Source organism: Nerophis ophidion, linkage group LG28, assembly GCF_033978795.1.
Source record: "Nerophis ophidion isolate RoL-2023_Sa linkage group LG28, RoL_Noph_v1.0, whole genome shotgun sequence".
NCBI classification, from domain to species: Eukaryota; Metazoa; Chordata; class Actinopteri; order Syngnathiformes; family Syngnathidae; genus Nerophis; species Nerophis ophidion.
The window spans coordinates 28,636,169-28,661,818 of NC_084638.1; the positions used below are offsets into that span (position 1 = coordinate 28,636,169).

The 25,650-nt window shown below is 42.8% G+C and overlaps 1 protein-coding gene across 1 annotated transcript in view; it reads left to right on the plus strand.

Annotated features, from left to right (window-relative positions):
* LOC133545260 (5'-3' exoribonuclease 1-like) overlaps positions 1-25,650 on the plus strand; it is a 72,180-nt gene that overhangs the window by 30,199 nt on the left and 16,331 nt on the right. Inside the window, exons 19-34 of the mRNA XM_061890660.1 lie at positions 443-565; positions 2,385-2,547; positions 5,386-5,499; positions 5,901-5,999; positions 9,596-9,711; positions 9,771-10,007; positions 10,258-10,393; positions 11,844-11,900; positions 12,440-12,572; positions 12,637-12,706; positions 12,773-12,962; positions 19,814-19,858; positions 19,989-20,072; positions 23,468-23,551; positions 23,620-23,781; positions 23,880-23,982. Coding sequence (XP_061746644.1) covers positions 443-565; positions 2,385-2,547; positions 5,386-5,499; positions 5,901-5,999; positions 9,596-9,711; positions 9,771-10,007; positions 10,258-10,393; positions 11,844-11,900; positions 12,440-12,572; positions 12,637-12,706; positions 12,773-12,962; positions 19,814-19,858; positions 19,989-20,072; positions 23,468-23,551; positions 23,620-23,781; positions 23,880-23,982 — 1,916 coding nt within the window. The remainder of the gene's footprint in view (positions 1-442; positions 566-2,384; positions 2,548-5,385; positions 5,500-5,900; positions 6,000-9,595; positions 9,712-9,770; positions 10,008-10,257; positions 10,394-11,843; positions 11,901-12,439; positions 12,573-12,636; positions 12,707-12,772; positions 12,963-19,813; positions 19,859-19,988; positions 20,073-23,467; positions 23,552-23,619; positions 23,782-23,879; positions 23,983-25,650) is intronic.

The following is a 25,650-nucleotide window of genomic DNA, read 5'->3' on the forward strand; positions in this document are numbered from 1 at the left end:
CAACATTAAATACAGTAGTGTAGTAGACCTAAGTATTCATTAAGTACCACCATCATGACAACATTAAATACAGTAGTGTAGTAGACCTAAGTATTCATTAAGTACCACCATTATGACATTAAATACAGTAGTGTAGTAGACCTAAGTATTCATTAAGTACCACCATAATGACAACATTAAATACAGTAGTGTAGTAGACCTAAGTATTCATTAAGTACCACCATCATGACAACATTAAATACAGTAGTGTAGTAGACCTAAGTATTCATTAAGTACCACCATCATGACAACATTAAATACAGTAGTGTAGTAGACCTAAGTATTCATTAAAACAAAGCAGAGGTTTTTATTGAAAAAGTATATGTCAGATTTTTGCTGCTGAAACGTGACCCCCCCAGTTTGAACAGTCACACTGTGTACATCTTGTGTGTGTCCTGGGCAGGTTCTACCTGCAGGAAGCAGCAGGTGTGCAGAAGGTGTATGACTCACCCGCCACACAGGTCACCTTCCTGTCGGACAAGGAGCAGAGAGACTGGGAGAAAGACGTCCAAGGCATCACTGAACAGTAAGTAGCTGTAGTGAGTGACCTCAGTGAGTAGCTGTAGTGAGTGACCTCAACACAGTTGACGTTGAAGGCATGAGTGAAGAATGAGTAGCTGTAGTGAGTGACCTCAGTAAGTAGCTGTAGTGAGTGACCTCAGTAAGTAGCTGTAGTGAGTGACCTCAGTAAGTAGCTGTAGTGAGTGACCTCAGTAACTGTAGTGAGTGACCTCAGTAAGTAGCTGTAGTGAGTGACCTCAGTAAGTAGCTGAAGTGAGTGACCTCACTAAGTAGCTGTAGTGAGTGACCTCAGTAAGTAGCTGTAGTGAGTGACCTCAGTAAGTAGCTGTAGTGAGTGACCTCAGTAAGTAGCTGTAGTGAGTGACCTCAGTAAGTAACTGAAGTGAGTGACCTCAGTAAGTAGCTGTAGTGAGTGACCTCAGTAAGTAGCTGTAGTGAGTGACCTCAGTAAGTAGCTGAAGTGAGTGACCTCACTAAGTAGCTGTAGTGAGTGACCTCAGTAAGTAGCTGTAGTGAGTGACCTCAGTAAGTAGCTGAAGTGAGTGACCTCAGTAAGTAGCTGTAGTGAGTGACCTCAGTAAGTAGCTGTAGTGAGTGACCTCAGCACAGTTGACGTTGAAGGCATGAGTGAAGAGTGAGTAGCTGTAGTGAGTGCCCGCAGTGAGTAGCTGTAGTGAGTGACCTCAGTAAGTAGCTGTAGTGAGTGACCTCAGTAAGTAGCTGTAGTGAGTGACCTCAGCACAGTTGACGTTGAAGGCATGAGTGAAGAGTGAGTAGCTGTAGTGAGTGCCCTCAGTAAGTAACTGTAGTGAGTGCCCTCAGTAAGTAGCTGTAGTGAATGACCTCAGTAAGTAGCTGTAGTGAGTGACCTCAATAAGTAGCTGAAGTGAGTGACCTCACTAAGTAGCTGTAGTGAGTGACCTCAGCACAGTTGACGTTGAAGGCATGAGTGAAGAGTGAGTAGCTGTAGTGAGTGCCCTCAGTGAGTAGCTGAAGTGAGTGACCTCAGTAAGTAGCTGTAGTGAGTGACCTCAGTAAGTACCTGTAGTGAGTGACCTCAGTAAGTAGCTGAAGTGAGTGACCTCAGTAAGTAGCTGTAGTGAGTGACCTCAGTAAGTAGCTGGAGTGAGTGACCTCAGTAAGTAGCTGAAGTGAGTGACCTCAGTAAGTAGCTGAAGTGAGTGACCTCAGTAAGTAGCTGTAGTGAGTGACCTCAGTAAGTAGCTGTAGTGAGTGACCTCAGTAAGTAGCTGAAGTGAGTGACCTCAGTAAGTAACTGTAGTGAGTGACCTCAGTAAGTAGCTGTAGTGAGTGACCTCAGTAAGTAGCTGTAGTGAGTGACCTCAGTAAGTAGCTGAAGTGAGTGACCTCAGTAAGTAGCTGTACTGAGTGACCTCAGTAAGTAGCTGTAGTGAGTGACCTTAGTAAGTAGCTGAAGTGAGTGACCTCAGTAAGTAGCTGTAGTGAGTGACCTCAGCACAGTTGACGTTGAAGGCATGAGTAAAGAGTGAGTAGCTGAAGTGAGTGACCTCAGTAAGTAACTGTAGTGAGTGACCTCAGTAAGTAGCTGAAGTGAGTGACCTCAGTAAGTAGCTGAAGTGAGTGACCTCAGTAAGTAGCTGTAGTGAGTGACCTCAGTAAGTAGCTGTAGTGAGTGACCTTAGTAAGTAGCTGAAGCGAGTGACCCCAGTAAGTAGCTGTAGTGAGTGACCTCAGCACAGTTGACGTTGAAGGCATGAGTAAAGAGTGAGCAGCTGTAGTGAGTGCCCTCAGTGAGTAGCTGTAGTGAGTGCCCTCAGCCCAGCTGATGATGTCGTTGACAGTCTGGTGAAGAAGAAGGGCATCGTGGTGCAGGAGACCTCGGTGCTTGTCTACGGCCAGCTGCTGACAGGAAGGAAGTTTGTGCCTAAAGCCGGTGGTGTGGTGGAGCTGGAGAAGCAGTGGGCCAAACAAGTCCTTCCCTTTGCCTACCAGACTGTGGTCAAGGTACTAACTCTTCCACCTAACTCACTTCCAAAACGTCTTTGCTCATTACCTTGTCAACTGACGCACAAATACTCTCCAAGTGTTTATTTACATGCCTAGTTGTCTGACACATGGCAGGCAAACGGCCGAGCAAACAAAGCACAGGTCATGCACCCACTTGCAAACTAACTCTCAATAAGAGGAGTGGTCCACTCCCGACTAACTCTCCATCAGCTAAACAAACTCAATAAGAGTGGTCCACTCCCGACTAACTCTCCATCAGCTAAACACACTCAATAAGAGTGGTCCACTCCCGTCTAACTCTCCATCAGTTAAACAGAGTCAATACGAGGAGTGTTCCACTCTTGACTAACTCTGCATCAGATAAACACACTCAATAAGAGAAGTGGTCCACTCCCGACTAACTCTGCATCAGTTAAACAGAGTCAATACGAGGAGTGGTCCACTCTTGACTAACTCTGCATCAGATAAACACACTCAATAAGAGGAGTGGTCCACTCTTGACTAACTCTGCATCAGTTAAACACACTCAATTAGAAGAGTGGTCCACTTCTGACTAACTGCATCAGTTAAACAGACTCAATTAGAGGAGTGGTCCACTTCTAACTCTCCATCAGATAAACAGACTCAATAAATGGAGTGGTCCACTCCAGCTAACTCTCCATCAGCTAAACGGACTCAATTAGAGGAGTAGTCCACTCCCGCCTTACTCCATCAGCTAAACAAAGTCAATAAGAGGAGTGGTCCACTCCCGACTAACTCTGCATCAGTTAAACAGAGTCAATACGAGGAGTGTTCCACTCTTGACTAACTTTGGATCAGATAAACACACTCAATAAGAGGAGTGGTCCACTCCCGACTAACTCTGCATCAGTTAAACAGAGTCAATACGAGGAGTGGTCCACTCTTGACTAACTCTGCATCAGATAAACACACTCAATAAGAGGAGTGGTCCACTCTTGACTAACTCTGCATCAGATAAACACACTCAATAAGAGGAGTGGTCCACTCTTGACTAACTCTGCATCAGTTAAACACACTCAATTAGAAGAGTGGTCCACTTCTGACTAACTGCATCAGTTAAACAGACTCAATTAGAGGAGTGGTCCACTTCTGACTAACTCTCCATCAACTAAACAGACTCAATAAGAGGAGTGGTCCACTCCTGACTAACTCTCCATCAGCTAAACGGACTCAATTAGAGGAGTGGTCCACTCCCGCCTTCCTCCATCAGCTAAACAAAGTCAATAAGAGGAGTGGTCCACTCCCAAATAACTCTCCATCAGCTATACAAAGTCAATAAGAGGAGTGGACCACTTCCGACTAACTCTCCATCAGCTAAACAAAGTCAATAAGAGGAGTGGTCCACTCCTGAGTAACTCTTCATAAGTTAAACAGAGTTAATAAGAGGAGTGGTCCACTCCTGACTAACTCTACATCAGATAAACAGACTCAATAAATGGAGTGGTCCACTCTCGCTAACTCTCCATCAGCTAAACAGACTTAATAAGAGGAGTGGTCCACTACCAGCTAACTCTCCATCAGCTAAACAGACTCAATTAGAGGAGTGGTCCACTCCCAAGTAACTTTCCATTAGCTATACAAAGTCAAGAGGAGTGGTCCATTTCCAACTAACTCTCCATCAGCTAAACAGAGTCAATAGGAGGAGTGGTCCACTCCTGAGTAACTCTGCATCAGCGAAACAGACTCAATAAGAGGATTGGTCAACTCCCGGCAAACTCTCCATCAGCTAAACAGACTCAATAAGAGAAGTGGTCCACTCCCAACGAACTCTCCATCAGCTAAACAGACTCAATAAGAGGAGTGGTCCACTCCCAACTAACTCTGCATCAGCTAAGCAGACTCAATAAGAGGAGTGGTCCACTCCCAGCTAACTCTCCATCAGAGGAGTGGTCCACTCACAACTAACTCTCCAATCAGCTATACAAAGTCAATAAGAGGAGTGGTCCACTCCTGACTAACTCTCAATCAGCTAAACAGAGTCAATAGGAGGAGTGGTCCACTCCTGACTAACTCTCCATCAGTTAAACAGACTCAATAAGAGGATAAAGTAGAAATAATAAAACAAGTGTTACTTCTGATGGTGTGCCACATCTACTACATCCAAGGTCATTTAGGTGGCAGGTGTACCTATTATATTGTCCAACATTTAGCTAAATCCTCAATACTGGCTAAAGAAGACCAAGTTGTATTGTCCTCATCAATGTCTTAATACTGACATAGTTGCACTTAGTTGAGATAAAAACTGTGTGATTGTGTGTTCCAGGACAAGAGTTAGTTGAAATAAAAAGAGTCATGGTGTGATTGTGTGTTCCAGGACAAGAGTTAGTTGACACAAAAAGAGTCATGGTGTGATTGTGTGTTCCAGGACATGAGTTAATTGACATAAAAAGAGTCATGGTGTGATTGTGTGATCCAGGACATGAGTTAATTGACATAAAAAGAGTCATGGTGTGATTGTGTGTTCCAGGACATGAGTTAGTTGACACAAAAAGAGTCATGGTGTGATTGTGTTTTCCAGGACATGAGTTAGTTGAAATAAAAATAGTTATTGTGTGATTGTGTGTTCCAGGACATGAGTTAGTTGAAATAAAAATATTTATTGTGTGTTCCAGGACATTAGTTAGTTGAAATAAAAAGAGTTATTGTGTGATTGTGTGTTCCAGGACATGAGTTAGTTGAAATAAAAAGAGTCATGGTGTGATTGTGTGTTCCAGGACATGCGTTAGTTGAAATAAAGAAATATTGTGTGATTGTGTGTTCCAGGACATGAGTTAGTTTAAATAAAAGGAGTTATGGTGTGATTGTGTGTTCCAGGACATCAAGGCCTTTTACTCCTCCTTGAGCACCTTTAGCAGCCTAGAAGAACTCTTCCCTCCTCACACCACCGTCTTCATGGTGGCCAACCCCTACTACGCCGCCATGGGAGAGGTGTGTGCACCACACCACTACATCACACTCCCACCACCACTACATCACACTCATACCACCACTACATTACACTCCTACCACCACTACATCACACTCCCACCACCACTACATCACACTCCTACCACCACTACATCACACTCCCACCACCACTACATCACACTCCCACCACCACTACATCACACTCCTACCACCACTACATCACACTCCCACCACCACTACATCACACTCCCACCACCGCTACATCACACTCCCACCACCACTACATCACACTCCCACCACCACTACATCACACTCCCACCACCACTACATCACACTCCCACCACCACTACATCACACTCCTACCACCACTACATTACACTCCCACCAGCACTACAAGTGAACTGACTCCTTCCTGTCCCCAGGTGCAAGACTCCAGTGATGTCATCAAAGAAGGACGTATACGTGTGGTCTTCAACGTGCCGCATGAACCACAACTGGACTCTCTCATTCACAACCAGCATGTAAGACACTTACCCACACTTACCCACTTACTTACTTACTTACTTACTTACTTACTTACTTACTTACTTACACAACCAGCGTGTAAGACACTTACCCACTCTTACTCACACTTACTCACTTACTTACTTACTTACTTACTTACACAACCAGCATGTAAGACACTTACCCACACTTACTCACACTTACCCACTTACTTACTTACTTACACAACCAGCATGTAAGACACTTACCCACACTTACTCAAACTTACCCACTTACTTACTTACTTACTTACACAACCAGCATGTAAGACACTTACCCACACTTACTCAAACTTACCCACTTACTTACTTACTTACTTACACAACCAGCATGTAAGACACTTACCCACACTTACTCAAACTTACCCACTTACTTACTTACTTACTTACTTACTTACACAACCAGCATGTAAGACACTTACCCACTCTTACTCACACTTACCCACTTACTTACTTACTTACTTACTTACTTACTTACACAACCAACATGTAAGACACTTACCCACACTTACTCAAACTTACCCACTTACTTACTTACTTACTTACTTACACAACCAGCATGTAAGACACTTTCCCACACTTACTCAAACTTACCCACTTACTTACTTACTTACTTACTTACTTACACAACCAGCATGTAAGACACTTACCCACACTTACTCAAACTTACCCACTTACTTACTTACTTACTTACTTACACAACCAGCATGTAAGACACTTACCCACACTTACTCAAACTTACCCACTTACTTACTTACTTACACAACCAGCATGTAAGACACTTACCCACACTTACTCACACTTACCCACTTACTTACTTACTTACTTACACAACCAGCATGTAAGACACTTACCCACACTTACTCACACTTACCCACTTACTTACTTACTTACTTACTTACTTACACAACCAACATGTAAGACACTTACCCACACTTACTCAAACTTACCCACTTACTTACTTACTTACTTACTTACACAACCAGCATGTAAGACACTTACCCACACTTACTCAAACTTACCCACTTACTTACTTACTTACTTACTTACTTACACAACCAGCATGTAATACACTTACCCACGCTTACTCACACTTACCCACTTACTTACTTACTTACACAACCAGCATGTAAGACACTTACCCACACTTACTCAAACTTACCCACTTACTTACTTAATTACTTACACAACCAGCATGTAAGACACTTACCTACTCTTACTCACACTTACCCACTTACTTACTTACTTACTTACACAACCAACATGTAAGACACTTACCCACACTTACTCAAACTTACCCACTTACTTACACAACCAGCATGTAAGACACTTACCCACACTTACTCAAACTTACCCACTTACTTACTTACTTACACAACCAGCATGTAAGACACTTACCCACACTTACTCAAACTTACCCGCTTACTTACTTACACAACCAGCATGTAAGACACTTACTCACTTACTTACACATAGGGTATTTAAGTGTGCAAGAGTATCTAATTGTATTCCAGTTTTTCAGTGTCCAAGGATATACATATAAGTGTGCAAGAGTATTTAATGTGCAAGAGTATAGAAGTGTGTAAGAGTATTCAGATATGCAATATTTTCTAAGTGTAAGAGTATTTAAGTGTAAGAGTATTTAGGTGTGCAAGAGTATAGAAGTGTGTAAGAGTATTTAGATATGCAATATTATTTAGGTGTAAGAGTATTTAGGTGTGCAATAGTATTAAAGTGTAACAATATTTAAGTGTGCAATAGTATTTAAGTGTAAGAGTATATAATTGTGTAAAAGTATTTAGGTGTGTAAGAGTATATAAGTGTGTAAGAGTATTTAGATGTGCAAAAGTATTTAAGTGTAAGAGTAAACAAGTGTATTAAAGTATTTAAGCGTGTAAGAGTATTTAGGTGTGTAAGAGTATTTAGGTGTCCAATGGTATTTAAGTGTAAGATTATTTAAGTGTGCAATAGTATTTAAGTGTGCAACAGTACTTAAGTATGCAATAGAATTTAAGCTTGCAATAGTATTTAAGTGTTGTGATGTGGTGAGTAGGTGCCACTGTATATATTGTATCTGCCATGTAGTTGTGATGTAGAGAGTAGGGGCACTGTATATATTGTATCTGCCATGTAGTTGTGATGTAGAGAGTAGGTGCCACTGTATATATTGTGTCTGCCATGTAGTTGTGATGTAGAGAGTAGGGGCCACTGTATATATTGTATCTGCCATGTAGTTGTGATGTGGAGAGTAGGTGCCACTGTATATATTGTATCTGCCATGTAGTTGTGATGTAGAGAGTAGGTGCAACTGTATATATTGTATCTGCCTTGTAGTTGTGATGTAGAGAGTAGGTGCCACTGTATATATTGTATCTGCCATGTAGTTGTGATGTAGAGAGTAGTTGACACTGTATATAATGTATCTGCCATGTAGTTGTGATGTAGAGAGTAGGTGCCAGTGTATATATCGTGTCTGCCATGTAGTTGTGATGTAGAGAGTAGGTGCCACTGCATATATTGTATCTGCCTTGTAGTTGTGATGTAGAGAGTAGGTGCCACTGTATATATTGTATCTGCCATGTAGTTGTGATGTAGAGAGTAGGTGCCACTGTATATATTGTATCTGCCTTGTAGTTGTGATGTAGAGAGTAGGTGCAACTGTATATATTGTATCTGCCTTGTAGTTGTGATGTAGAGAGTAGGTGCCACTGTATATATTGTATCTGCCATGTAGTTGTGATGTAGAGAGTAGTTGACACTGTATATAATGTATCTGCCATGTAGTTGTGATGTAGAGAGTAGGTGCCAGTGTATATATCGTGTCTGCCATGTAGTTGTGATGTAGAGAGTAGGTGCCACTGTATATATTGTATCTGCCTTGTAGTTGTGATGTAGAGAGTAGGTGCCACTGTATATATTGTATCTGCCATGTAGTTGTGATGTAGAGAGTAGGTGCCACTGTATATATTGTATCTGCCTTGTAGTTGTGATGTAGAGAGTAGGGGCCACTGTATATATAGTATCTGCCATGTAGTTGTGATGTGGAGAGTAGGTGCCACTGTATATATTGTATCTGCCATGTAGTTGTGATGTAGAGAGTAGGTGCCACTGTATATATTGTATCTGCCTTGTAGTTGTGATGTAGAGAGTAGGGGCCACTGTATATATAGTATCTGCCATGTAGTTGTGATGTGGAGAGTAGGTGCCACTGTATATATTGTATCTGCCATGTAGTTGTGATGTAGAGAGTATGTGCCACTGTATATATTGTATCTGCCTTGTAGTTGTGATGTAGAGAGTAGGTGCCACTGTATATATTGTATCTGCCATGTAGTTGTGATGTAGAGAGTAGTTGACAGTGTATATAATGTATCTGCCATGTAGTTGTGATGTAGAGAGTAGGTGCCAGTGTATATATTGTATCTGCCATCTAGTTGTGATGTAGAGAGTAGTTGACACTGTATATAATGTATCTTCCATTTAGTTTTGATGTAGAGAGTAGGTGCCACTGTATATGTTGTGTCTGCCATGTAGTTCTGATGTAGAGAGTAGGTGTCGCCTCTTGTGTTTGACAGAAGTACTGTGTCAAGTACAGTCCCGGGTATGTGGTGGCGTCCCGTCTGGGCATGACCAGCTACCTGGTGTCCCGCTTCTCCGGCAGCATCTTCATCGGCAGAGGAAGCAAAAAGAAGTGAGTGTGCATGTTTGGCAACCGAGAACGGCGCTAAAAGGACTGTTACACATGCTCAGTCCCTGTGGCGAGCAAAAGGCCAACGTGGGCCTCAACCTGAAGTTCAACAAGAAGAACGAGGAGGTGCCCGGCTACACCAGGAGGACCGAGAAGGAGTGGCTCTACTCCCCCGCCGTGGAGGAGCTTTTGGCAGAATACCTGGACAGGTTCTCCGAGGTGTTTGACGCCGTGTCCAGGAACTCCCATGACGACGTGTTCTACGAAGACGACATCTGGCCGGGGGAGGACCAGAACGGGTAAACCACTCCACTTTCAAAGTCCTGTTTGCTATCTTGTTCTCATATTAGCAACTACAGGACTCATGCTAACCACCACAAGAAGTACTAGGCTAGAACTGGATCATGATATCAGTCAGTATCGATGATTATTGATATTTAGGAGGAAGTTTTGCAGAAAAGTGGTTTAGATTTGCAGCAGAGACAAAGGACAAGTGGCTGCAAAGTGTCCGTGTACATGTTGTCATGGCGATGGCTGACTAATCCACAGGGCAGAGAAGGTGTCAGAGATCACCACATGGCTCAAAGGTCACCCTGTCAGCTCCATCAGCAGGGCGTCATGTGACCTGCAGGTGCTGGACGCTGCCATCGTGGAGAAAATTGAGGAGGCGGTGGAGAAGTCCAAGGTTGTACCCACTTCCTGTCACACCTGCATGTCCCCCACCTTGTTCTGAGCCACTTCCTGTCACACTTGCATGTCCTCCACCTTGCTCTGACCCACTTCCTGTCACACCTGCATGTCCCCCACCTTGTTCTGACCCACTTCCTGTCACACCTGCATGTCCCCCACCTTGTTCTGACCCACTTCCTGTCACACCTTCATGTCCTCCACCTTGTTCTGACCCACTTCCTCTCACACCTTCATGTCCTCCACCTTGTTCTGACCCACTTCCTCTCACACCTTCATGTCCTCCACCTTGTTCTGACCCACTTCCTGTCACACCTGCATGTCCTCCACCTTGTTCTGACCCACTTCCTGTCACACCTGCATGTCCTCCACCTTGTTCTGACCCACTTCCTGTCACACCTGCATGTCCTCCACCTTGTTCTGACCCACTTCCTGTCACACCTGCATGTCCTCCACCTTGTTCTGACCCACTTCCTGTCACACCTGCATGTCCTCCACCTTGTTCTGACCCACTTCCTGTCACACCTGCATGTCCTCCACCTTGTTCTGACCCACTTCCTGTCACACCTGCATGTCCTCCAACTTGTTCTGACCCACTTCCTGTCACACCTGCATGCCCTCCACCTTGTTCTGACCCACTTCCTGTCACACCTTCATGACCTCCACCTTGTTCTGACCCACTTCCTGTCACACCTTCATGTCCTCCACCTTGTTCTGACCCACTTCCTGTCACACCTGCATGTCCTCCACCTTGTTCTGACCCACTTCCTGTCACACCTGCATGTCCTCCACCTTGTTCTGACCCACTTCCTGTCACACCTGCATGTCCTCCACCTTGTTCTGACCCACTTCCTGTCACACCTGCATGTCCCCCACCTTGTTCTGACCCACTTCCTGTCACACCTGCATGTCCTCCACCTTGTTCTGACCCACTTCCTGTCACACCTGCATGTCCTCCACCTTGTTCTGACCCACTTCCTGTCACACCTGCATGTCCTCCACCTTGTTCTGACCCACTTCCTGTCACACCTGCATGTCCTCCACCTTGTTCTGACCCACTTCCTGTCACACCTGCATGTCCTCCACCTTGTTCTGACCCACTTCCTGTCACACCTGCATGTCCTCCAACTTGTTCTGACCCACTTCCTGTCACCTGCATGCCCTCCACCTTGTTCTGACCCACTTCCTGTCACACCTTCATGACCTCCACCTTGTTCTGACCCACTTCCTGTCACACCTTCATGTCCTCCACCTTGTTCTGACCCACTTCCTGTCACACCTGCATGTCCTCCACCTTGTTCTGACCCACTTCCTGTCACACCTGCATGTCCTCCACCTTGTTCTGACCCACTTCCTGTCACACCTGCATGTCCTCCAACTTGTTCTGACCCACTTCCTGTCACACCTTCATGTCCTCCACCTTGTTCTGACCCACTTCCACATCTCAGGTGAAGAAGAGCACCAAGAAAGTCCGAGTCACTGTCAAGCCACACCTCCTCTTCAGGGTCAGTATACCTACTTTTGATCAGTCTGCGAATATATATGTTAATATGTATGAATATGTATGTATATATGTGTGTATGTACATTATATTGCCACAAGTATGGTATCCAGATGATGAGAATCTTAATCACAGGTGTATCAAATCGAGCACTTAGGGATGGAGACTGTTTCTACAAACATTTGTGAAAGAATGGGCGCTCTCAGTTATTTCCAGCATGGAACTGTCATAGAATGCCACCTGTGCTACAAATCCAGTCCTAAATATTCCAAAGTCAACACTTGGCATAGATGATAGAGTCTGGTGTGGATGAACTTGACTGGCCTGCTCAGAGTCCTGACCTAAACTCCATAGAAGACCTTTGGGATGAGTTAGAAGGGAGACTGAGAGCCAGGCCTTCTCCACCAACATCAGTGTGACCTCACCAATGCACTTTGGGATGTACGGTGGACAATGTTGGCCTGTACTGTACATATGTGTGTGTGTGCATGTCAGGTGACAGCGGGTACATCAGCATGTGTGTGATTATTGTGGGTCTTGTAGCCCCTGGAGCAGCAACAGGGGGTGGTCCCAGACCCCAATGCGGAGTACCGCCTGTTTGACCGCGTCGTCAACGCCCGAGAGAGCTTCACGGTGCCGCTGGGCCTGCGAGGGACGGTCACGGGCATCAAAGGAGGTGGGTGAGGCGGGCACCAGGAGGGAGGTGACACGAGTATTGACCGCTGATGTCACCCTGGCAGCTGAGCGCGAGGACGAGGTTCTGTACGAGGTTCTGTTCGACGAGGAGTTCTCTGGCGGCCTCAACATCAGGTGAGCGGTGATGGCAGCAGCAGCAGCATCAGGACTGCTTGCATGATACTGAGTCCATGTGGTCAGGTGCACGTCGCCTCGTTGTTACCGCCTGCCACCCAGCGCTCTCATCAACCTGTCCCATGGCGGCCGCACAGATCCCAGCTCCCACAAACTCACCGCCATCGTCAAACCTCAGCCTGCCGCCAGCTTCTACCCTCAGCAGCATGTGGGCAACCTCAACCACTCGCCACGCTCGCCCTTTGTCGCCACACAGGTAACTACATTGTCATCATATATGTTTCTACTTTCATACAACTACATTATTATTGTTATTGACACTGATATGTTTCTACTTTCATACAACTAGATTATTATTATTGACACTGATATGTTTCTACTTTCATCTAACAATATTATTATTATTATTGTTATTATTATTTTTTATTGACAGTAATATGTTTCTACTTATTACTGTCAATAAAAAAAAATAAAAAATAATAATAATTTTTATTGACAGTAATATGTTTCTACTTCTCCTCTCTGAGCTGCTACCTTACCGTGGTAGAGGAGTTTGCGTGTCCCAATGATCCTAGGAGCTATGTTGTCTGGGGGCTTTCATGCCCCCTGGTAGGGTCTCCCAAGACAAACAGGTCCTACGTGAGTGATCAGACAAGAGCAGCTCAAAGACTTCTATGGAATTACAACAAAATGAACTCAGATTTCCCTCGCCCGGACGCGGGTCACCGGGGCCCCGCTCTGGAGCCAGGCCCGGAGTTGGGGCACGATGGCGAGCGCCTGGTGGCCGGGCCTGTCCCCATGGGGCCCGGCCGGGCACAGCCCGAAGAGGCAATGTGGGTCATCCCTCCAATGGGCTCACCACTCATAGGAGGGGCCATAGAGGTCGGGTGCATTGTGAGCTGGGCGGCAGCCGAAGGCAGGGCACTTGGTGGTCCGATCCTCGGCTACAGAAGCTAGTTCTTGGGACGTGGAACGTCACCTCACTGGGGGGTAAGGAGCCTGAGCTAGTCCGCGAGGTAGAGAAGTTCCGGCTGGATATAGTCGGACTCACCTCGACGCACAGCAAGGGCTCTGGAACCAGTTCTCTCGAGAGGGACTGGACCCTCTTCCACTCTGGCGTTGCCGGCAGTGAGAGGCGACGGGCTGGGGTGGCAATTCTCGTTGCCCCCCGGCTCAAAGCCTGCACGTTTGAGTTCAACCCAGTGGACGAGAGGGTAGCTTCCCTTCGCTTTCGGGTGGGGGGACGGGTCCTGACTGTTGTTTGTGCTTACGCACCAAGCAGCAGTTCAAAATACCCACCCTTTTTGGGTACACTTGAGGGAGTACTGGAAAGTGCTCCCCCGGGTGATTCCCTTGTCCTACTGGGGACTTCAACGCTCATGTTGGCAACCACAGTGAAACCTGGAGAGGCGTGATTGGGAAGAATGCTCGCCCGGATCTAAACCCGAGTGGTGTTTTGTTATTGGACTTTTGTGCTCGTCACGGATTGTCCATAACAAACACCATGTTCAAACATAAGGGTGTCCATATGTGCACTTGGCACCAGGACACCCTAGGCCGCAGTTCCATGATCAACTTTGTAGTTGTGTCATCGGATTTACGGCCTTATGTTCTGGACACTCGGGTGAAGAGAGGGGCGGAGCTTTCTACCGATCACCACCTGGTGGTGAGTTGGCTGCGATGGTGGGGGAGGATGCCGGACAGACCTGGCAGGCCCAAACGCATTGTGAGGGTCTGCTGGGAACGTCTGGAAGAGTCTCCTGTCAGAGAGAGTTTCAATTCCCACCTCCGGGAGAACTTTGAACATGTCACGAGGGAGGTGCGGGACATTGAGTCCGAGTGGACCAAGTTCCGAACCTTTATTGTCGAGGCGGCTGATTGGAGCTGTGGCCGCAAGGTTGTTGGTGCCTGTCGTGGCGGTAATCCGAGAACCCGTTGGTGGACACCAGCAGTGAGGGATGCCGTCAAGCTGAAGAAGGAGTCCTATCGGGTTCTTTTGGCTCATAGGACTCCGGAGGCAGTGGACGGGTACCGACGGGCCAAGTGGTGTGCAGCTTTAGCGGTCGCGGAGGCAAAAACTCGGACATGGGAAGAGTTCGGGGAAGCCATGGAAAATGACTTCCGGGCGGCTTTGAAGCGATTCTGGACCACCATACGCCGCCTCAGGAAGGGGAAGCAGTGCACTATCAACATGGTGCGGATGGTGTTCTGCTGACTTCGACTGCGGATGTTGTGGATCGGTGGAGGGAATACTTCGAAGACCTCCTCAATCCCACCAACATGTGTTCCTTTGAGGAAGCGGTGCCTGGGGAATTTGTAGTGGACTCTCCTATTTCTGGGCCTGAGGTCACGGAGGTAGTTAAAAAGCTCCTCGGCGGCAAGGCCCCGGGGGTGGATGAGATCCGCCAGGAGTTCCTTAAGGCTCTGGATGCTGTGGGGCTGTCTTGGTTGACAAGACTCTGCAGCATCGCGTGGACATCGGGGGCGGTACCTCTGGATTGGCAGACCGGGGTGGTGGTCCCTCTCTTTAAGAAGGGGGACCGGAGGGTGTGTTCCAACTATCGTGGGATCACACTCCTCAGCCTTCCCGGTAAGGTTTATTCAGGTGTACTGGAGAGGAGGCTTCGCCGGATAGTCGAACCTCGGATTCAGGAGGAACAGTGTGGTTTTCGTCCTGGTCGTGGAACTGTGGACCAGCTCTATACTCTCGGCAGGGTTTTTGAGGGTGCATGGGAGTTTGCCCAACCAGTCTACATGTGCTTTGTGGACTTGGAGAAGGCATTCGACCGTGTCCCTCGGGAAGTCCTGTGGGGAGTGCTCAGAGAGTATGGGGTATCGGACTGTCTTATTGTGGCAGTCCGCTCCCTGTATGATCAGTGTCAGAGCTTGGTCCGCATTGCTGGCAGTAAGTCGAACACGTTTCCAGTGAGGGTTGGACTCCGCCAAGGCTGTCCTTTGTCACCGATTCTGTTCATAACTTTTATGGACAGAATTTCTAGGCGCAGCCAAGGCGTTGAGGGGATCCGGTTTGGTGGCCACGGGATTAGGTCTCTGCTTTTTGCAGATGATGTAGTCCTGATGCCTTCATCTGGCCGGGATCTTCAGCTCTCACTGGATCGGTTAGCAGCCGAGAGTGAAGCGACTGGAATGAGAATCAGCACCTCCAAGTCAGAGTCCATGGTTCTCGCCCGGAAAAGGGTGGAGTGCCATCTCCGGGTTGGGGAGGAGACCCTGCCCCAAGTGGAGGAGTTCAAGTACCTAGGAGTCTTGTTCACGAGTGGGGGAAGAGTGGATCGTGAGATAGACAGGCGGGTCGGTGCGGCGTCTTCAGTAATGCGGACGTTGTATCGATCCGTTGTGGTGAAGAAGGAGCTGAGCCGGAAGGCAAAGCTCTCAATTTACCGGTCGATCTACGTTCCCATCCTCACCAATGGTCATGAGCTTTGGGTCATGACCGAAAGGATAAGATCACGGGGAACAAGCGGCCGAAATGAGTTTCCTCCGCCGGGTCTGTCCCTTAGAGATAGGGTGAGAAGCTCTGCCATCCGGGAGGAGCTCAACGTAAAGCCGCTGCTCCTCCACATCGAGAGGAGCCAGATGAAGTGGTTCAGGCATCTGGTCAGGATGCCACCCGAGCGCCTCCCTAGGGATGTGTTTAGGGCACGTCCAGCTGGTAGGAGGCCACGGGGAAGACCCAGGACACGTTGGGAAGACTATGTCTCCCGGCTGGCCTGGGAACGCCTCGGGATCCCCCGGGAAGAGCTAGACGAAGTGGCTGGAGATAGGGAAGTCTGGGCTTCCCTGCTTAGGCTGCTGCCCCCGCGACCCGACCTCGGATAAGCGGAAGATGATGGATGGATGGATGGATGGATGTGTCTACCTTCATGTAACATTATTATTATTATTATTGTTATTATTTTTATTGACAGTAATATGTTTCTACTTTCATGTAACAACATTATTATTATTATTATTATTGACACATTAATATATGTTTCTACTTTCATATAACATTATTATTATTATTATTATTATTTTTATTGACACAGTAATATGGTTCTACTTTCATGTAACAACATTATTAATATTATTGTTATTGACACATTAATATGTTTCTACTTTCATACAACTACATTATTATTATTATTACTGTTATTGACACTGATATGTTTCTACTCTCATCTAACAACATTATTATTATTATTATTGACACTGATATGTTTCTACTTTCATGTCATAACATTATTATTGTTGTTATTGTTAGTGACACATTAATATATGTTTCTACTTTCATGTAACATTATTATTATTATTATTGTTATTATTTTTATTGACACAGTAATATGTTTCTACTTTCATGTAACAACATTATTATTATTATTATTATTATTATTGACACATTAATATGTTTCTACTTTCATGTAACATTATTATTATTATTATTGTTATTATTTTTATTGACACAGTAATATGGTTTTACTTTCATTTAACAACATTATTATTGTTATTGACACAGTAATATGTTTCTACTTTCATGTAACATTATTAATATTGTTATTGACACAGTGAAATATGTTTCTACTTTCATGTAACAATATTATTATTATTGTTATTGACACAGTAATATATGTTTCTACTTTCATGTAACAACATTATTGCTATTATTGTTAAAATTATTGTTATTGACACAGTATTATATGTTCATGTAAAACATTATTATTGTTATTGACACAGAAATATCTGTTTCTACTTTCATGTAACAACATTATTATTATTATTATGATTATTGTTATTTACACAGTGATCTATGTTTTATATTGATGCTGCTCAACAAACACAACATTATTATTATTGTTATTGACACAGTGATCTATGTTTCTATATTCATGCAGCACAACATTATGATTATTGTTATTGACACAGTGATCTATGTTTCTATATTCATGCAGCACAACATTGTGATTATTGTTATTGACACAGTTATCTATGTTTCTATATTCATGCAGCACAACATTTTGATTATTGTTATTGACACAGTGATCTATGTTTCTATATTCATGCAGCACAACATTATGATTATTGTTATTGACACAGTGATCTATGTTTCTATATTCATGCAGCACAACATTGTGTTTATTGTTATTGACACAGTGATCTATGTTTCTATATTCATGCAGCACAACATTGTGATTATTGTTATTGACACAGTGATCTATGTTTCTATATTCATGCAGCACAACATGATTATTGTTATTGACACAGTGATCTATGTTTCTATATTCATGCAGCACAACATTATGATTATTGTGTTTGACACAGTGTTCTATGTTTCTATATTCATGCAGCACAACATTATGATTATTGTTATTGACACAGTGATCTATGTTTCTATATTCATGCAGCACAACATTGTGATTATTGTTATTGACACAGTGATCTATGTTTCTATATTCATGCAGCACAACATTATGATTATTGTTATTGACACAGTGATCTATGTTTCTATATTCATGCAGCACAACATTGATTATTGTTATTGACACAGTGATCTATGTTTCTATATTCATGCAGCACAACATTATGATTATTGTTATTGACACAGTGATCTATGTTTCTATATTCCTGCAGCACAACATTATGATTATTATTGACACAGTGATCTATGTTTCTATATTCATGCAGCACAACATTATGATTATTGTTATTGACACAGTGATCTATGTTTCTATATTCATGCAGCACAACATTGTGATTGTTGTTATTGACACAGTGATGTATGTTTCTATATTCATGCAGCACAACATTGTGATTATTGTTATTGACACAGTGATCTATGTTTCTATATTCATGCAGCACAACATTGTGATTATTGTTATTGACACAGTGATCTATGTTTCTATATTCATGCAGCACAACATTATGATTATTGTTATTGACACACTGATCTATGTTTCTATATTCATGCAGCACAACATTATGATTGTTGTTATTGACACAGTGATGTATGTTTCTATATTCATGCAGCACAACATTATGATTATTGTTATTGACACAGTGATGTATGTTTCTATATTCATGCAGCACAACATTGTGATTATTGTTATTGACACAGTGATCTATGTTTCTATATTCATGCAGCACAACATTGTGATTATTGTTATTGACACAGTGATCTATGTTTCTATATTCATGCAGCACAACATTATGATTATTGTTATTGACACAGTGATCTATGTTTCTATATTCATGCAGCACAACATTGTGATTATTGTTATTGACACAGTGATCTATGTTTCTATATTCATGCAGCACAACATTATGATTATTGTTATTGACACAGTGATCTATGTTTCTATATTCATGCAGCACAACATTGTGATTATTGTTATTGACACAGTGATCTATGTTTCTATATTCATGCAGCACAACATTATGATTATTGTTATTGACACACTGATCTATGTTTCTATATTCATGCAGCACAACATTATGATTGTTGTTATTGACACAGTGATGTATGTTTCTATATTCATGCAGCACAACATTATGATTATTGTTATTGACACAGTGATCTATGTTTCTATATTCATGCAGCACAACATTATGATTATTGTTATTGACACAGTGATCTATGTTTCTATATTCATGCAGCACAACATTATGATTGTTGTTATTGACACAGTGATGTATGTTTCTATATTCATGCAGCACAACATTATGATTATTGTTATTGACACAGTGATCTATGTTTCTATATTCATGCAGCAAAACATTATGATTATTGTTATTGACACAGTGATCTATGTTTCTATATTCATGCAGCACAACATTATGATTATTGTTATTGACACAGTGATCTATGTTTCTATATTCATGCAGCACAACATTATGATTGTTGTTATTGACACAGTGATGTATGTTTCTATATTCATGCAGCACAACATTATGATTATTGTTATTGACACAGTGATCTATGTTTCTATATTCATGCAGCAAAACATTATGATTATTGTTATTGACACAGTGATCTATGTTTCTATATTCATGCAGCAAAACATTATGATTATTGTTATTGACACAGTGATCTATGTTTCTATATTCATGCAGCACAACAAGCAGGCTGCTCCTCAAGCCAGCAGCTCCACTTCTAAGGTGCAACAAGCCAAAGTCCACTTTTCTCTCATCATCTTTTCACATTATTATTATTATTATTATTATTATTATTATTATTATTGTATATATTTGCTGATTGTGCTGAGGCTGACACTTTGTCCACTTGCAGAGCAAAGAGGCGTACACTGATGTGTGGCAAACTCTGCACAAGTCTGCTTCTCCTCAACACCCTCCTGCCCACTGGCAAAATCATGTACCTCTTTACACATTACTATTATACTCCTTCATAACATTCATTATACTTTTTTGACTTTGTTATGTATTTTCTTGTACTTATTATTGCATTTATAATATATTTTTGACTTATCATAGCACTAATTATACATATTTGACTTATAGCATTTATGATATAAATGTTACTTATTATAGGACTTATGCATTTTTTACTGATAGCATCCATTATACGTATTTTATTCGCAGCATTTATTATATATATTTTACTTATAGCATATATGACATACATTAGACTTAACATAGCACTAATTATACATGTTTAACTTATTATAGCATTTATTATATATATTTTACTTATAGTATTTACGACATACATTAGACTTAATATAGCTTAATATAATTATAACAATATAATATATATAATTAAACATATTTAACTTATTATAGCATTCATATAACACTCATTATGTCTACATGCACTAAATTAGTCGGATTTCTCATTTAGTCCAACTCCAAATAAGGCTCTTACAACCCATGGAAACACCTTAATCTAATTGTATACGGTTTTTCATAAATTGAGACTAACACACCTTCATCTGGAACAGTATCAGTCAGGTCACGAGATAGTCCAGAACAATAGCAACCTTCATCTGGTACAGTATCAGTCAGGGCACAAGATAGTCCACAACAATGGCAACCTTCATCTGGAACAGTATCAGTCAGGGCACAAGATGGTCCAGAACAAATGCAACCTTCATCTGGAACAGTATCAGTCAGGTCCCAAAGTTGTCCACAACAATGGCAACCTTCATCCGGAACAGTATCAGTCAGGTCCCAAAGTAGTCCAGAACAATAGCAACCTTCATCCGGAACAGTATCAGTCAGGTCCCAAGATAGCCCAGAACATTAACAACCTTCATCTGGAACGGTATCATTCAGGTCACAAGATAGTACAGCACAATAACAACCTTCATCTGGAACAGTATCAGTCAGGTCACAAGATAGCCCAGAACATTAACAACCTTCATCTGGAACAGTATCAGTCAGGTCCCAAAGTTGTCCACAACAATGGCAACCTTCATCCGGAACAGTATCAGTCAGGTCCCAAAGTAGTCCAGAACAATAGCAACCTTCATCTGGAACAGTATCAGTCAGGTCACAAGAGAGTCCAGAACAATAACAACCTTCATCTGGAAAAGTATCATTTAGGTCACATGGTACTCCAGAACAAACGCAACCTTCATCTGGAACAGTATCAGTCAGGCCCCTATGTAATCCAGAACAATAGCAACCCTCATCTGGAACAGTATCGGTCAGGTCACAAGATAGCTCAGAACATTAACAACTTTCATCTGGAACAGTATCAGTCAGGTCACAAGATAGTCCACAACAATGGCAACCTTCATCTGGAACAGTATCAGTCAGGGCACAAGATAGTCCACAACAATGGCAACCTTCATCTGGAACAGTATCAGTCAGGTCACAAGATAGCCCAGAACACTAACAACCTTCATCTGGAACAGTATCAGTCAGGTCACAAGGTAGTCCAGGACAATAGCAACCTTCATCTGGAACAGTATCAGTCAGGTCACAAGGTAGTCCAGAACAATAGCAACTTTCATCTGGAAGAGTATCAGTCAGGGCACAAGATAGTCCAGAACAATAACAACCTTCATCTGGAAAAGTATCATTTAGGTCACATGGTACTCCAGAACAAACGCAACCTTCATCTGGAACAGTATCAGTCAGGCCCCTATGTAATCCAGAACAATAGCAACCTTCATTTGGAACAGTATCAGTCTGGGCACAAGGTAGTCCAGAACAATAACAACCTTCATCTGGAAGAGTATCAGTCAGGTCACAAGGTAGTCCAGAACAATAACAACCTTCATCTGGAACAGTATCAGTCGGGTCACAATGTAATCCAGGACAATAGCAACCTTCATTTGGAACAGTATCAGTCAGGTCACAAGATAGTCCACAACAATGGCGACCTTCATCTGGAACAGTATCAGTCAGGGCACAAGATAGTTCACAACAATGGCAACCTTCATCTGGAACAGTATCAGTCAGGGCACAAGATAGTCCACAACAAACGCAACCTTCATCTCGAACAGTATCAGTCAGGTCACAAGGTAGTCCAGAACAACAGCAACCTTCATCTGGAACAGTATCAGTCAGGTCACAAGGTAGTCCAGAACAATAACAACTTTCATTTGGAAGAGTATCAGTCAGGGCACAAGATAGTCCAGAACAATAACAACCTTCATCTGGAAAAGTATCATTTAGGTCACAAGGTAGTCCAGAACAAACGCAACCTTCATCTGGAACAGTATCAGTCAGGTCACAAGATAGTCCAGAGCAGTATCAACCTTCATCTGTAACAGTATCAGTGAGGTCACAAGGTAGTCCAGACCAATAACAACCTTCATCTGGAACAGTATCAGTCAGGTCACAAGGTAGTCCAGAACAATAGCAACTTTCATCTGGAACAGTATCAGTCAGGGCACAAGGTAGTCCAGAACAATAGTAACCTTCATTTGGAACAGTATCAGTCAGGGCACAAGGTAGTCCAGAACAATAACAACCTTCATCTGGAACAGTATCAGTCAGGTCACAAGATAGTCCAGAACAATAGCAACCTTCATCTGGAACAGTATCAGTCAGGTCACAAGGTAGTCCAGAACAATAGCAACCTTTATCTGGAACAGTATCAGTCAGGTCACGAGATAGTCCAGGACAATAGCAACCTTCATCTGGAACAGTATCAGTCAGGTCACAAGGTAGTCCAGAACAATAGCAACTTTCATCTGGAACAGTATCAGTCAGGGCACAAGGTAGTCCAGAACAATAGCAACCTTCATTTGGAACAGTATCAGTCAGGGCACAAGGTAGTCCAGAACAATAACAACCTTCATCTGGAACAGTATCAGTCAGGTCACAAGATAGTCCAGAACAATAGCAACCTTCATCTGGAACAGTATCAGTCAGGTCACAAGGTAGTCCAGAATAATAGCAACCTTTATCTGGAACAGTATCAGTCAGGTCACGAGATAGTCCAGGACAATAGCAACCTTCATCTGGAACAGTATCAGTCAGGTCACAAGGTAGACAGTTGGACTTTAGACCTAGGTGTGAAAATACAAAACCAAACTATTTGAGGACTCAGGCTAATTTACTGCATGGAAACGTATTGACTGTGTACTTAGTGTGTACTTGTACTCTGTAGGATGTGTCCATGCAGTATTTCTGTGTTTTTTGCAGACTTCACTGTGTGTACTTAGTGTGTACTTGTACTCTGTAGGATGTGTCCATGCAGTATTTCTGTGTGTTTTGCAGACTTCACTGTGTGTACTTAGTGTGTACTTGTACTCTGTAGGATATGTCCATGCAGTATTTCTGTGTGTTTTGCAGACTTCAACGGCTCCCGTCAGACTGTTGAAGAAAAATGAAGATGTGAATTTGCACATCAGCGACTCCAAGGTCAACTCCTCTAAAGTGGGTACCTGCTCGCCTGCCTTCTGTCTGCTCTGCACTCTGTCTTCACACCTTTTCTCTTTTGTCAGCCATCGCTGGAGTTTGAGGAGCTTCTAGCCAGCCTAAAGATCTCCAAGGAGAGCCAGGAGCCTGCAGACCTTCCTGCACCTGCACCTGAACCTGTTCCTGTTCCTGTTCCGGCACCCGGCAGCCAGTCGGACCAGCCCTTGTCCCCACAGTCCTTTGCCCTGGTGAGCAGCACTGACTTCATGTGCTCATCCTTCATGACTTCATAGTCCTAGGGGTCATGTGGTCACCTCCAGTGTGCTGACATCATGTGGTGTTGCAGAAGGGCACCATGGTGCTGAAGGAGATGTTGAAGATAGACAGCAGTCATCAGAAGGAACAACAGGCTCAGAAGAACAACATGAGAAGAAGATCTAAAAAACTAGGTACTATGGTGTCCTACTAGGTACTATGGTGTCCTACCAGGTACTATGGTGTCCTGTGCTACTTTCATCCTAACCACAGTTTTAACTAAGTTATACCCAAGTTGTAACTATGTTTTAACCAAGTTTTATCAGAGTTTTATGAGAGTTTTAACCAAGTTTTACCCAAATATTACCCAAGTTGTAACTAAGTTTTAACCCAGTTTCACCAAGTTTTACCAGTTTTAACCAAGTTTTACCCAAGTTGTAACTAAGTTTTAACACAGTTTCACCAGGTTTTACACCAGTTTTAACCCAGTTTCACCAAGTTCTACTAGAGTTTTAACCAAGTTTTACCCAAGTTGTAACTAAGTTTTAACCAAGTTATACCCAAATATTACCCAAGTTGTAACTAAGTTTTAACCCAGTTTCACCAAGTTTTACCAGTTTTACCCTAATTTTACCCAAGTTGTAACTAAGTTTTAACACAGTTTCACCAGGTTTTGCCAAAGTTTTAACCCTGTTATCACCAAGTTGTACCCCAGTTTTAACTTAGTTATACCCAAATTTTACCCAAGTTGTAATTAAGTTTTAACCCAGTTTCACCATATTTTACACCAGTTTTAACCCAGTTTCACCAAGTTCTTCTAGAGTTTTCACCAAGTTTTACCCAAATTCGACCCAAGTTGTAACTAAGTTTTAACCAAGTTTTACCCAAATATTACCCAAGTTGTAACTAAGTTTTAACCAAGTTTTACCCAAATATTACCCAAGTTGTAACTAAGTTTTAACCCAGTTTCACCAAGTTTTACCAGTTTTACCCTAATTTTACCCAAGTTGTAACTAAGTTTTAACACAGTTTCACCAGGTTTTGCCAAAGTTTTAACCCTGTTATCACCAAGTTGTACCCCAGTTTTAACTCAGTTATACCCAAATTTTACCCAAGTTGTAACTAAGTTTTAACCCAGTTTCACAAAGTTTTACACCGGTTTTAACCCAGTTTCCCCAAGTTCTACTAGAGTTTTAACCAAGTTTTACCCAAATTCTACCCAAGTTGTAACTAAGTTTTAACCCAGTTTCACCAAGTTTTACACCAGTTTTAACCCAGTTTCACCAAGTTCTACTAGAGTTTTAACCAAGTTTTACCCAAATTTTACCCAAGTTGTAACCCAAGTTTTACCCAAGTTGTAACTAAGTTTTAACCCAGTTTCACCAGGTTTTACACCAGTTTTAACCCAGTTTCACCAAGTTCTACTAGTTTTAACCAAGTTTTACCCAAATTCTACCCAAGTTGTAACTAAGTTTTACCAGTTTTAACCCAGTTTTACCTTAATTTTACCCAAGTTGTAACTAAGTTTTAACACAGTTTCACCAGGTTTTACCAAAGTTTTAACCCTGTTATCACCAAGTTGTACCCCAGTTTCAACTCAGTTATACCCAAATTTTACCCAAGTTGTAACTAAGTTTTAACCCAGTTTCACCAAGTTTTACACCGGTTTTAACACAGTTTCACCAAGTTTTACCCCAGTTGTAACTATGTTTTACTAAAATTTTACTCAAGTATTAACTAAGTTTTACCCCAGTTGTAACTATGTTTTACTAAAATTTTACTCAAGTATTAACTAAGTTTTAACCTAGAGCTGACTAAGTATAATATAGACATGGCCACACTCAGTGAGAGTAGATTACCTG